General features: G+C 41.9%; 1 protein-coding gene across 4 annotated transcripts in view; it reads left to right on the top strand.

Moving 5' to 3' along the window:
- JAKMIP1 (janus kinase and microtubule interacting protein 1) overlaps positions 1-15,573 on the top strand; it is a 184,414-nt gene that overhangs the window by 87,234 nt on the left and 81,607 nt on the right. For all 4 annotated transcript variants that reach the window (XM_044282079.1, XM_044282239.1, XM_044282315.1 and 1 more), the window contains exons 4-8: positions 4,865-5,089; positions 7,934-8,053; positions 9,156-9,302; positions 11,228-11,365; positions 14,272-14,331. In XM_044282079.1, the coding sequence (XP_044138014.1) occupies positions 4,865-5,089; positions 7,934-8,053; positions 9,156-9,302; positions 11,228-11,365; positions 14,272-14,331 (690 nt within the window). The remainder of the gene's footprint in view (positions 1-4,864; positions 5,090-7,933; positions 8,054-9,155; positions 9,303-11,227; positions 11,366-14,271; positions 14,332-15,573) is intronic.

Genomic DNA, 15,573 nt, shown 5'->3' on the forward strand with positions numbered 1-15,573 from the left:
TTATCAGTGGGGGTCTTAGCCGTAGAACCCCCACCAATCTCATAGTTATCCCCTATCCACAAGGGGATAACTTGTTATAACTGGCAAGGGGTTGTCCGATCTGGAATATTAGTACAACCTACTAAATTATCCAAAGGATGAATAATGTGTGCCAAAATGTGATACCATAACCAATTAGACAGAAGGCACACATGTACAATCATAACATTTTATTAAGTAATAAAAATAACAACCATAGACAATTTATAAAAATGAATAGCAGCAGTGCAGGCAAAGCACTGCGACAAGCAGCTCGTCCACCAAACCCAGGATATAGAAAATCCAGAATAAGGGAAAATTCAAAAAATGTAAAATGCCAGACTAGCAGACAATATTAAACTATACCCAATATATATATTTATAAAAGCCTCCTCCCCAAATGAATCACTGAACATGTGCAAACAGCACAAAAATGGGCCAACAGGAGGGCAGAATATAAAGCACCTCTAGAAAACCCACTGACAGAATGGAGGAAAAAACCATAGCAGATAAATAAATTACCTAAAGTTTATATGGAGGCTCAGATGGATCAGACCCAGGTCCGGTAGGGAGCGCACCCCGACGCACGTTTCGCTCCGCTTTCTCAAGGGGCGTACGTGTTTGTACCCACTGACACACTACATATACCCTAAATGATTGAAGATCAAATAAATTCACCTGATATCGGGCCAATGGCTGTACAGCAGGGCGGAACTAAGCAAACCCTGAGCAGGTCAGTGCTGACCGCGTCGTCTCGCGTGAGAATGCGATGACGACGCCACTGGTCACATGACCTGCCGCAGGCAGATCAGGAGATGGAAGGGAGAGAAAAATGCATCGCTAGCACATACCACTCCCGCAAAGAGTCCTCCGCTGACGTGAGTCATCCCATGGCAGCCTTACATCTAATGCGGAGAACAACTGCCCGAATCCAAGGCCGGAGCTTGCATCAAGTTGTGGTCACGTGATCGCGCGTCACCTCCCGTCTCACCATGGAAACCGGCAACAGACTCGCGAGAACATCTCGCGAGAACAGGGCCGTCGAGAAATAAAATCGCGACCACATGATCGCATGTAGCGTCCCATCACACCATGGTGACCGGCAATAACTCCCTCATCAGAACACCAATTTGGCTGTAAGAAGAAGGGAGGCAAAGAAATCCTGCTGTCTAACTTCCTCAAACATTAGGATACATACAGCATAATGTATTAAACAAGGTAAATAACCAATGCCCAACACATAATAGCAAGAGGTCTATAAAAGACCACCACAAAAAGGATCATACCCAAATAAAAACTATACAGGCCATCTATAGACAATGTGTAAATATAATAAATGAAAACCGTGCTAATTTATATATACACCTAAGTGTATTAAGTAATACTGATTACTCATAACTCGTATCAGTCCCCCTATATACTCTCACACCGTATGTAGTTGGACCACGACCTATATCAATAATTACGAACCATAAGTGTGTACATATAAAAATGTCATATAGTAAATATAACAATAATAATAATAGCCGTATTAAAATACTTAATAGATTAAAAATAGAAGTGTATAATTACTAAAGCACAAATTGACCAGAAAATTATATAATAATAAAGTGCGGTGACGTGCAGGTGACATGCAGTGAATATAATATATAAAAAAAATTATAAATACATAATTTTCGTCTAATTCTACAGCACATCAGTTTAATATGGGTATAAACTACAGTGAGCAGTCGCCAAAGTACGGTATGCGTCCAGAGACTATCCCCTAAATGAATTTAAGATGTTAGTCAGGTATAGGGGTGACTCCAATGATGCTGTCTTCTCAATCTTCTCATATCCACTGTCCTAACACGAGGGTATATCCACCAGCCAAATGACACCGGGCATATGCATGGTCTGTGGGTACCAAATCCCATATGTGTCAACCTGTTAAAAATAAACAACAACAATGTTAACATAAAATGACAGTCAAAAACACATGAGCAAGTGGCTGGTTTGGAACCCGGGTCGTACGGACGATATAGCACTAGCACGCCGAAGGGAAACTGAGCAAGAACACACACCACAGAGGGAGAACAGATCAACAGGGATCTAAAGGAATGGGACAAAGCTGTTGCCCTCATTAAGACCACGCGGTGTAATAGTATCAAGGAGAAAAATCCATTTGGTTTCTCTTTGGGCCAATGTTTTTTTTCCAGTTACCACTACGTGTATCTATTATGATACGGTCAATACCTCTTACCCGCAGTAAGGACCCACCTGACTGATGTTTATCCTTGAAATGTCTTGCCAGGGTTTTCAACTGTGTCTCATCTTCCTCATCTTTAGCTGCTATAATAGACAGCACATGTTCCCTGACTCGTCTCCTCAGCTGGCGGGATGTCATCCCTACATAGATCAAATTACACGGGCAAATAGCCCGGTATATAACCCCCATTGTCAAATTAGTTGATGGAATGTGTAATCCTAAAAGTCTTGTTGTTTGAAGAGTCGTGGAAGTGTGTTGCTCTTTCCATATTGGCACAGGCAACACACTTGCCACACGGCTTACTCTCGCAAGGGGCCCCTCTTGTACCAAATAGCCCCACCTCTTTGCGGGTGTAGTGACTTCCCCACAACCGGTCCCTCAAGTTTTTTGCCCTCCTAAAAGTAATCGAAGGGTGTGGGGGTATGACACTCTGTAATTGGGGATCCTGCAGTAGGATATCCCAGTATTTTGTTAGGGCATCATTTACCTCCTTCCTCTTGTTATTGTATCCAGTAATAAATCTCAGTTGCTGTGAGTCTTCCCGCGTCGTTTTCTTATGTAGGAGGTCTCCTCTCCTTGATGATCTAGCCCTCTGATAGGCCTTCTCGATACAACGCCTGCCATATCCTCTCTGTTCGAATCTTTCCCTCAGGTCCCTTGCTTGGACCTCAAACATCTCATCGGAAGAACAGACCCTCCGGGCTCGTTGGAATTGTCCTACTGGTATGCTTTTGATTAAATTGCCAGGATGTGACGAATTAGCATGCAGGAGTGCATTTACTGATGTTTCCTTTCGATACAAGTTGGTTGTAATCCGTCCTCCTGTATCCACCTGAAACAGTACATCCAAAAATTCTATATTTGTACGAGCGATCTTGTAGGTGAGCTTGATGTTCTTATCATTCTCATTTAGTAAGCCAACAAATCGTCCGAACTCCTCTTCCGTCCCCTGCCAGATAATCAGGATGTAATCTATATAGCGTCCCCAATACTGGACGCCATTGGCCTCTGGCAGGGGATCTGTCTGGAGGACCTCCCTCTCCCACAGACCCAGGAACAAATTAGCGTATGAGGGCGCACAGGATGCCCCCATTGCCGTCCCCCGGAGCTGCAGGTAGAAGGATCCCCCAAACAGAAAGAAGTTGTGTGTTAGTAAAGGCTCCAACAGAGGACAAAATGGCACCTATGCTTACCCATATTGGTGCTGTTAAGAAAGAATGCTGCTGCTTCTAATCCATCTTTGTGTTTAATAGATGTTTACAACGATTCCACGTCACATGTGGCAATGAGCATATCTGATTCCAGATGGATATCTTCCACCTTCCTTAAAATATCCATCGTATCCTTAAGATGTGAGGGTAATTCTTCCACCAGAGGTTGTAGAAAGTAGTCAACATATTTGCAAATCGTGTCACTCAGACTGTTAATACCGGGAATGATGGGTCTGCCAGGTGGGTTTATCAGATCTTTATGCACCTTGGGCAACAGGTACAGTGTCGGGATTACTGGATATTCTGGAACCAAAAAGGAACACTGTTTAGTTGTAATAATCCCCTCCTCGACGCCCATTTGGAGTATCATAGGTAATTTCTGTTGGAATTTGATAAGGGGGTTAAAGGTTACTTTCTTGTAGCATTCAGTATCATGTAGTTGTCTATAGGCCGCTTTCTCATACATAGTGGATGGCCATACTACAATGTTGGCCCCCTTATCGGCCGGCTCGATAACCACATCCGACCACTTCTCCATCTCTTTCAGGGCTTTCCTCTCCTGAATGGTACAGTTGTCTCTGCCCCCATATTTAGTTATTTTAGACAGTTAGGATATAAGGACACGGCCGGAAAGCTTTTAGACTTGGGAATCGGGGTCTTGGGGAAACTCACCAGGATGTTCTCCCTCTAATTCTTGTTCCTCCAATAAGGATGTTAAGGTCCTAAGAGCTTCCTGTTCGGATAAGGTGGTAAAGTTGGGATCCATTCGTGAGTTAAAAATCTTTTTAACAATCAGACGTCGGGCGAAAAGATGTAAATCTTTCACTGCTGAAAAATGATCAAAATTACAGGTGGGTGAGAAGGATAAACCCCTCTCTAAAATGCCCAATTGATCCACAGTGAGTGTCCTTTTTGACAGATTTATTACCTGCAATTTGTGACCGCCCTCCTGCCGTCTCTTGTTGCCCGGCTGGGCAGCCTCTCCCATCTTGCGTTTATTAAATCTCCTGGGATATCTGCGTGTATCCTGTCCGGATACACTCTCGGCCTCACTGACAGAGGTATGGGAGGATACTGATGCAGAACGTGATCTTGCACCCAGTGTTGTATATTTCCACCGGTAGACCCTATTAGTTTCTTTATCGTGTAGATCTGGAATATTGATGATATATCACTAGGATATAAACACTATATGCAGCTGCACACTGCTCGATGCACAAAGACACATGCAAACACTGGAAAACATGGATAAATCTGAATTAAATTATCGCTGTACTTACCATACTAAAATTAATGTGTTTCCTTTCGCCTCCAGCAAGCAGAAGTTTTGGAACAGCTGAATTGGTATTTTAGAAACTTGAGGAAAATGTTGTTCTTTTGTTTTCAGATGGATGAAATTAAAAGCAAGGAGCGAGTGATCCTGGCACTAGAGAAAGAGCTGGGCATACAGGCTGGTCACACACAGAAATTGCTCCTACAGAAAGAAGCTCTGGATGAGCAGTTGGTGCAGGCAAAGGAAGCGGAGAGGTACCACAGCAGCCCCAAGAAAGAGCTTCCCACTGGTGTCGCCGATATCTCTGAACTCATGGGACATGCGGTAAAAACAAAAGAGGCAAGTTCTGTTACAGAGAAGCTGTGGGATCAGCAGAGATGAGCTAAAACAATGTCATGGTGTCCTTCATAAAAATCTTTATAGGGATCAAAGATCTGTTTTTGTAAACGCAAAATCCACAATTTAAGGTCAGATTCAACTCAGAAGTTACACAATTACTTTTTTTTTAATCTTTAAATCATAGTCTGTGTCCCCAAAATGTCACAAAATGGTTTTGTGAGACAAAAAATTCTCAGAATCGCAAAAGGTGATCAGCATTACAGAATAAGAGACAATACTTTGCTGTGTTGCAAAATGGCATTCAGTGACATTGATCTTCTGTGTCAAATTGTATTCTGTGATACAAAATGGTATTCTATGACAACATTTTTTAATATTTTTACAAAATTGTATTATGTGCACAAAATGGTATTGTCACAAAATGATAGTTTGTGACAAAATGCTGTTATATGTCATATGAGAGTAAAAATTATTTTCTGGGGCTCAAAATAATATTCTTAATATTCTTAAAATAATATTCTTTAACATAAAGAGTATTCAGATACAAATTGGTATTCTGTGACACAATTTTCTCTGAGGCAAAAAATGTGCCAAGAATATTCTGACACAAAATTGTATTTTTTTACAATATGGTATTATCACAAAACTGTATATTATGTCACAAAATGGTATTCTGTGACACAGTATGGTATTGTCACAAATCTATACTGTGACACAAAATCGTATTCTGTGATTGAAAATTGAAATTTTGTGACAGTATGGTGTCACAAAATTGTATTCTGTGACATTGATTTTCTGTGATAAAAGTTTTGTGACACAAAATTGTATTCTGTGACACCGTATAATACTGGTACAAAATGTTATTCTGTCACAAATTTCTGTGACTCAAAATGGGATTCTGTCACAGAATGGGTTTCTGTGTCACAAAATATCATTGTGTCACAAAATTTTATATTATGAAATAATATAAGTGATATTCTGTGATGGAGCCCCCCTTTTGAGCAAGTTGGAAAATGTTAAAATGGTTTTATGTGACAGTAGAGTATTGTTACAAAATTGTATTATGACACTAAATAACATCTTGTGCACAGAAAATATTTGACACAGTATAATACTGGCACTAAATAGTATTCTGTCAAAAAATTATATTCTGTGACTCAAAATGGGATTCTGTGACACAACATAATACTGGCACAAAATGTTATGCTCTCACAAAATTATGTGTAGATGAGATTCTGTCACAAAAAAGCATTTTGTGTCACAAAAACGCAATCTGTGTCTCAAAATGGGATTTTGTGTCGCAAAAAACACATTCTGTGTCAAAATTGGTTCTGTCAAAATTGTGTCTCAAAATGGGATGTTATATTATAAAGTGGAATTCTGAGTCTCGATATGTGATTATGCCACAAAAATGCAATCTGTGTCGCAAAAAGGATTCAATCTCAAAATGGGTTTCTGTGTTACAAGATTGTCGCAAAATGGGATTGTCACAAGATGGGTTTCTATGCTGATTGTCAAAAAATGGATTCTTTCACAAAATAAGATTTTGTGTTATCATAATGGAATTCTGTGTCTCAAAATGGTATTCTGTCACAAAATAGGATTCAGTGTAAAAAAAATAGTATCTGGGTGACATACGATCGATTCTGTATTACAAAAATGGGATTCTGTGTCTTAAAATCGATTGTCATAAAATCTGTTTTGTCTGTCACAAAATTGGATACTGTGTCACATAATCAATTGTCACAAAATGGGATTTTGTATTGCAAAATGGGATTCTGTTTCACACAAAATGGGATTCTGTTTCACATAAAATGGCATTCTGTCAGAGATTTTGTGTTAAAAAGATTTGTGTCACAAAATTGATTGTGTCATAAAATGGGATCCTGTGTTTCAAAATTGATTCTGTCACAAAATGGTATTCTTTGACATAAAATTATATGACTGAGCCCCTCCTCTTTCAAGCAAAAGTTAAGATTGCATTCTGTGATGCAAAATGGTTTTCTGTGACTGGTATTGTCAAAATTGTATTATGACACTGAATACCATCTTGTGCACAGAACATATTTTGTGACACGAAAAAGGCAGTATGTGACTCAACTTCCCATTTCAAGCCCGTCAGAAAAAGTTAGAAGCCTTAGTTGTGCCAAAATTGCATCAATTTGTGCCACTTGTTAGCCAGATTTATTGTGCAAACATATTGCTAAATTGGGGCCAATAGGTAGTCTGCATTGCAAAATAGTATTGTTATACAAAATGATATTCTGTTATACAGTTTATTCTGTGACAAAATGCTTTTTGCATTACAGAGTAATATATGGCACAAAATTTATAATGTCACAAAATGCTTTTGTGTTGCATAAAATGGCGTCCTGTGTCACAAAATGCTGTTCTACTTTACAGAAATGTATTCTCTCACAGAATTGTCTTTCTTTATTGTCTTGTGCCTATATGTTACAGCAATTTTGTCACAGAATACCATTTTGTACAGTATGTTCCACCAAATTATTTTCTGTTACAAAATATTTTTCTTGCCACAAAATTATATTCAATCACAAATTCTCAGAATAGTATTAGTATTCTGCATTACAAAATGGTATTATGTTAATTTAAGGAAGAAATCGGCCATCCTTACTATAACGATGATATTTCACACGCTAAAAACACAAAGCACTGTGGATCTGCAGTTCACAATACTAGGGGAAAATCTAAGAAGTCGCAAATTTTGTCTTAGAACTGCACTTGCAACAGACCCCCCCTATTGTTGTAAAATAGCAGTGACTGCAAATTTTCAAAACATTTACAAATGACATCCTAACAAAAGATTGTTTTGTCCCCTCTCAGGAGCAACATGTGGACGACCGAGACCTAAGGAGGTTCCAGTTAAAGATTGCCGAGCTGTATGCTGTGATCAGGAAGCTGGAAGATAGAAATACCCTGCTGTCAGATGAACGGAGTGAACTGGTATGGGACTGGAAAAGCATTGAAGGGGTGTTGTCCTTGTAACAGGTTATCTCCTATCATTGGGGTCCAACTGCTAGGACCTCCACCGATCACTAGAACATGGAACGCTGTACCCTGAATGGCTCCCTGTAGTAGACGGAGTGTAGGCCAAGCATGCGCACTGCCACCCCATTCATCTCTGTGAGTACAAGCTGTCTCCGGGGTTCGGTTTTGAGCCTTACATTGTTAAAAGGAGACCCTAAAACAAGTTATAGGTGCACACCCAGGCCGCACTAGAGCCGGAAGCTACAAGCTGCACGCACGGCACCATATGTAGCCATTAAGGCATTAGATGGGAGGGATCGCAGTATATATTGTGGGCGACCTAAGTTCCCAGTGTCTCGAAAGGCAGTATATAGACTTCAATGGCGGCTGCTATGAAGCCAGTACATAGGGCTTTATTACATTGAGACAGCCATAGAGTGTATATAGACCGCATTTTGGGATCCTATATATTTCTCTGTAGGTGGAGTGATATAGAAAGTGAATCTCCAGTACAGAGATAGTATTAAAGGAAGTGAGTTTGACTGATGAAACAGCGACTCTGTGAGTCATAGTATATGGCGCATTAACATATTAGTGGGAGGCAGATAACAGTGAGATTTTACGTGTTAATATGCACCCCTGTATATCTGAGGCCCTAGCCTGAAAAGTACATGTTTGTGAACGATCACCTTATGTCAGCGTTATCCAAAATATTCCAGAACTGTAAGGGTTACATAGCCTCATAAATCAATATAATGCTATGTGACCCCGGCAGTGCTGGGAGGTCAGGACAGCAGGCCAGGAGCTGTCTGATACTCTTTCTGCGAGTCCAGAGCGTGACAATCATTTGTATGAAACCAGCCTAAAGAAGTGGGGGGTTGGTTTTTTTTGGGTTTTTTTTCCCTGCAATTCATTTTGTAAAGAGCAAAGAATTTTTTAAATCTAAAACGACACATTTACATCTGATATAAAAATGGGCAATGAACTTGGTTGAAGGATTTATAATTATAATTTTTTTTTAAATAATCCAATGTATCATTAGCAGACATTGGTTTCTGCAAATGTATTTTTCTTCTAGGTGAAACGCGTCCGGGAGACAGAAACCCAGCTGAAACCTCTAGTTGAAAAAAACAAAAGGATGTCCAAGAAGCACGAGGACACTTTACAGACGATACAGAGGATGGAAGAAAAACTCAAGGCCTTATCGAGAGACAATGCGGAAATGGTTAGAAAAGTGCTGTCCGTTCGTGGTGGCGGTGGGGGGTGATGTACAGCACACAGAAGGGCTCCATAACAGCATAGTAACGTTCTCTTCAAACGTGTACATTTACATAGACACTATCATTGTGTTAACTATTGTGGCATAATAAAGTCACAGATTATGGCACTTAATAATATACAACTTTTTCAACTTCTCATCACTTTGTCTAAAGTGGCAAGAAATTGACAGGGCTTGGTGGGAGGGTCAGAGCTTAAAGAGGACCTTTCATAGGTCAAGACATTATAAACAAAGTATCAGGATACGTAGGGCATAGTGCAGGGATCTAACTGCACTTACAATTTTTTCTGAGCGCCGCTCCGTTCGCCCGCTGTGGCCCCCGTTGTATTCTCCCGCCTGGTATGCTAATTTTAGCATCGGAGCAATGAGGAGGAGACAGAGTCTTTCTCCGTGGGCGTCTCCTTCTCCCTGGCTGTAGCGCTGTCCAATGGCAGCGCAGAGCGTCACAGCAAGGAAGAAAAAAAAAATCTCACCTTCTCTACAGCCAGGGAGAAGGAGACTCAGTCTCCTCCTCATTGCTCTGATGCTAAAATTAGCATACCAAGCGGGAGAATACAGCGGGGGCCACAGCGCCCAATAAAAATTTATTAAAGAGGACCTTTCACCGCTCCAGACATGTCTGTTTTAATAGCTTCATGCATTCCCCATGTAATAACAATTCTGGACCATCTATTCTTATGACTCTATGTTCCTCATTCCTTTTCAACTAGAAGTTATGAATGAATTGCTAGCAGTCTGCAGTAAGGGTACAGAGGGGAGGTAACCAGTTGGGGGCGTGTACCTGCACAGTCTAACTCTATCCAATCAGTGCTGACATTTTCACACTGTGCAGGGACACCCCCCCCCCCCCCCCCCAACCGGTTACCTCCCCTCTGTCCCCTTACTGCAGACTGTTCGCAATTAATTCATAACTTCTAGTAGAAATAATAAAGAAATAGCACAACATAAAGCCATAAGAACAGATGCTCCAGAATTGTTATTACATGGGGGATGCATGAAGCTATTAAAACGGGCATGTCAGGAGCGGTGAAAGGTCCTCTTTAAGGGACATCTGCCTCTTAATAAATTTGGTGCATCTTACATCAGCGCACAGGGGATCAAAACTGGCATAGGGGAACGCCAGTCTTCATAAAAGTCCCCCTATATCGATAGTTTGATTGCAGTGAATGGGACTCAGTGCTACAGATGATGCAGCCTTCATTTTCAGGATCGTAGACCCTCACTGATTATAAAATGACGGCATTTCCTAGCAATACGCTGTCACTTTATAATTTGTGCTTATGCATCATAGAAGATATGTACATAGCTATATGTATTAGTTTGGTTTCAGATAGCCCTAATGTGGCCATATTATGCCTGCAATTCAGGTCAATGAAAGCGAGATTAGAACTTCCACTATGATCAAAGTTCTCCTTCTTGATGATCCGGCCAGGCGAGATGACTATGCAGAAACCTGGCCCTGTCAGTTAAGAAGGAGAGGGAGAGGCTGGCAGAGGAAGCAGGAGGAGCAAGGGTGCACATAGTGGCTTGGACCCGCTCTTGGTGCACTTAACTGCTCATTTACCTATGGAGTGAAGGTAAAGTGAAAGGTATTACAATCAGCTGAGCTCACCCTGCAAGGCATTGCTCCTGGTGACTACTTTTATGTATCCATGCACAGTAAATAGGTTAGATACCTATTGCTGCTCCCGCTAGTCTACATGGATCTGAAAGCGGGTTTTTCTTTTTCTGGGAGGTTTCATCCTCATTATAAATGGTGATGGTTTCTATCAATAGATAAAATACCTTCTAAATAACCTCATGGATGGATACAGTACAAGTAGATTGACTGGACTCAAAATCCTGTTAATGGGCTTCCCTTGCCTTTACAGAAGGAGAAGTTGTCCACTGTGAGCTCCTTGAAGCACCATTCATCGTTGGATGATCTGAGTAATGCTCAGGAACAAGAGATTGAATTCTTACGACTTCAGGTCATGGAGCAGCAGCAGATCATTGGTGACATCACAGTGGTAATAGTCATGATATATTGGGTCCTGTGTATAGTTGCATGCTTTTTATTTTCAGGTGGGGTTTATACTGTCACATTCCCAATCACACTGCACACCTGCCCAAATGCAGGATTGCTGTGTCTTACCATTGTCTGCAGCTTGGTTATATTTACAGTCTCGTTGGGCCCTGTGACCCACTGGAGTATGTAGCCAACCTTTAATTTCATCTTGCCCCCCTTGATGGGAATTACAACTGATGCATTGATGATGATGATAATTTCCTTACCATGCCAGCTCTGCACTCCCAGGTCTAATCAGGTTGCGGGCACTTTGGGGATCATGTGCTGTACAATGTGTATGTGATCCTACCCCAGTTACCACCCACAAGGTATGCAGTTTTGCGGCTGTGCAGTCAGGCAGCTTTGGGTGCTGTGAGCTCATGGAGCATTGCCAATAAGTCTCCATATCATGGAGTACTTCCAATCAGTGTTCATACAGGGCTGATCCCTTTAACCCTTTAGTGACCACCAATACACCTCTTTTATAGCAGTCACTAAGTTGCTTCAGACAGGGCCGGTGCTTTCTCACAGCTGCACGGGTCTTCCATGCAGCGGAGAGCGAGCGTTCAGCTCTCACATGGATGCTGCACTGCTGCTCTAACAGCACAAACTGGCAGGAGCGCCGATCCGGGCCATTTAACCCCTTATATACCATGGAAAATGGTGCCTGCCACATGTTAGCGGTTATAGAAGGAGCAGACTCCCTCTGGCAGGGTGCCAACGTGTGTGTATATGCAGGCTGAGACTTGGTATAGGCCCCAAGGCTGCCTTCATTGTTCCCTAGCAGGCCACGCCTCACTGGCGCAGCCTGCTGGTTAGTGTCAGTATAGCATTGACATTAAAATGCAATGCACTACAGGAATAGAGAGCATTGTATTTTAGAAGTGATCAAAAGATTGCCTGTTATAGTCTCCTTGTGGGATTATTAAATGGTTTAGAAAAGTAAAATACATGTTTTAAATAAAAAATTCCAATAAAAAAATACAACTTTTTTCCATTAAAAATGCTTTTCAATGGAAAAAATGAAAAAATAAAAATCTCCCCCACGTTTGGTATCATTACGTCCATAAACACCCACAATACGCAAATGTGTAAATCATCCCATACGGTAAATGACGTAAAAAGAAAAAAAATTTCAGAAATTACTGCTTTTTGCTTAGGCTGATTTCACCCAAGCGGTAATATTGTCTGGTATTGAGATCCGTTGTAGGGTCTCAGTACCGGAAAAAAACACTTCTGTTTTGTCCCCATTCATTGTCAATGGGGAGAAAACGTAACTGAACAGAATGGAATGCTCCAAAATGCGTTCCGTTATCATACCGGAGATCAAACCTCAGCATGCTGCGGTTTGCTTTCCGTCCTGGGATGCGGAGCAAGACGGATCTGTCATGACCCACAATGCAAGTGAATGGGAACGGATCTATTTTCTCTGACACAATAGAAAACGGATCCGTCCCCCATTGACTTTCAGTGGAGTTCCTGTCGGATCGGCCTTGGCTATGTTACAGATAATACAACCGGATCCGTTCATAACGGATGCAGACAGTTGTATTATCAGTAATGAAAGCGTTTTTGCTGAACCCTGCCGGATCCAGCAAAAACTCTAGTGTTAAAAGTAGCATGCTCAGACCGAAAAAAAAGTGAAAAAAATAAATGCCGGATACGTTTTGCCGGATGACACCGCAAAGACGAATCCGGAATTTCAATGCATTTTTCTGACTGATCAGGCATTTTTAAGACTGATCAGGATCCTGATCAGTCTTACAAATGCCATCAGTTGGCATACGTTTTGCCGGCGATGGAACTGCTTGCCGGATCACTCTGCCGCAAGTGTGAAAGTAGCCTACCGCCCAAAACAGGTTGGTCATTAAGGTGTTAAGCAGAGCCAACCCCCTACCCGAGCTGCTAGTATGATATAATTGGTATGCGTTTCCTTCTGCCTTCCATATTTTCATGCATAATAAGCATAGACTTGGTGCTCAAGAATGAAGCATCTGTCATAGATCTGTTCAGACTGGTAATGGGATTCCTGTGTTTTACTTTACATTACTCAATATCGGCCATTAGTTTTCATCCTGAGAGGCTCTGCGCGGCACTTGTCTGGGCGTTTAAGGCTGTGAGAGGACATTATAATATGCATGCCATGAGTAGGCAGACGTCTTGTGGATGGAGCATGTGATCTGATACTTCTATAGGGAACACAAACTAACCTAGGATCAGAGACTCTGGATTCTCCAGGGTGTTGGTCTGGCCGGCAGTGACACCTGCTGCTCTGTATAACAGGGACCGTATCGCCTAAAAAAGTGTATCTACCTGTAAATATAAAGTAGTAACTCCTTGTAATATCTAGTAGTCCTGAAAGGTCCTCAGGAGGTAACTGCATATCTCCAATGGCGTAGATGACCCCAAACAGAAGCTACGTACAGTAGATTACTGCAGATTCTGAGCAGGATGCTGGAGAACTACAGCACAGGAAGAGATGCAGGCTGCGCCCTATGCAGCAGCATGCATGTCACAGGCATTGTGCAAACTCCAGTCCACTGCAGGAAGGGCGGGGACGATTGGCTGGCTAGCCTTACATCTTATATAGGAAGCAGCCTGAATGACAGCAGAATACACCGGCCTATGCAGAGGTTGTTTCCCTGAGTAGTGTTGTATTTTTCTATGCAACAGCCCAGGCACAATCTGTCTAGTATTTAGTTAAACAAGAGGGACATTAGACATTTTGTATTGGAAACTGTGCTTTTTATGGTAGTTTACCTTGAAGGTGAAATGATGACGCCCATCATGTGGTCATGCTTCTCTTACTGTCCCATTATGCCCATGTACTACACGTCCATTTTATAATTCTGTGTTTTGTGTCTTTAGGAAAAAGAGCGAATGCTGAGATTCAAAAAGCCGAAAAGAAAAAGCTTGAAGCACCCGAAGGTACTTTGCATTGTTATAAATCCTTATAGTGTAGCTGTTGTTTCAGTCTGCTGGGACAGTGATGATAAAAATATACTTTATTAGGGAAAGATGTTTCTCTGTACCAGAAAACAGGGTGTTAAGAGTCTTCTTAGCAAAGATCTAACTGAGCGTTAGTGAGGAGAGTCTGTCTTCAGTCTTCAGATCTACTGAGCGCTGAAGACACCTGTGTATAACATGCAGAGGCTTCCAGCCTTCCTCCTGTCCCTGACTATGGACGTGTGCCATAACAATCACTGCCCATCTCCCTGCCCATCTGACTTGTTACACACAGGTGTCTTCAGCGCTCGGTAGCAGGGATTGACAATTTGGTCCAACTTTACACTCCTTTTGGCAGGCTTGCATTGAGATAGAATTTTACACCAATATTATGACTCAATTTTGGCACAAACTGCACATCTTAGGCCATTCCCTTTTCCAGTTAAGCCACACCATGTCTCATTGGTTAAGCTAGGTGAAATGGAATTTTCTAAAACTGTGTGTGCCAATTTGCACCAAAATTCTGGCACAATTTATGGCAGTGTCATAGTGCACTCACATTAGTACATGTGGGCCATGGGATTTACTTGCTAAGACTGTTAGGCTACTTTCACACTCGCGTTTTGTGCGGATCCATCATGGATGGATCCGTTCAGATAATACGACCGTCTGCATCCGTTCAGAACTGATCCGTTTGTATTATCTTTACCATAGCCAAGACAGATACGTCTTGAACACCATTGAAAGTAAATGGAGGACGGATTTGTTTTCTATTGTGTCAGTGAAAACTGATCAGTCCCCGTTAATTTACATTGTGTGCTAGTACTGGTCCGTTTGGCAAGCAGCGTTTTGGTGTCCGCCTCCAGAGCGGAATGGAGACCAAACTGATGCATTCTGAGCGGATCCTTTTCTATTCAGAATGCATTAGGGCAAAACTGATCCGTTTTGGACCGCTTCTGGGAGCCCTGAAAGGATCTCACAAATGGAAAGCCAAAACGCGAGTGTGAAAGTAGACTTACTTGTTCTAAGACGTATGTTGTGATTGTGGGTGGAAGTATGGAAATCTATATGTGCAACGTGCTGCCCCCCCAGGGCCCTATCGCGTCCCAGGTCTTTATAAATGCTGAGTGGTCTGGTGCGGCCTATATGTGTCACGGTGCTACTACCTGGATACAGCAGGACCCCAAGCTTAGGCTCCGAAGCAAATAAAGGGGAATAGTTGAG

Source organism: Bufo gargarizans, chromosome 1 (assembly GCF_014858855.1).
Source record: "Bufo gargarizans isolate SCDJY-AF-19 chromosome 1, ASM1485885v1, whole genome shotgun sequence".
Classification (NCBI taxonomy): domain Eukaryota; kingdom Metazoa; phylum Chordata; class Amphibia; order Anura; family Bufonidae; genus Bufo; species Bufo gargarizans.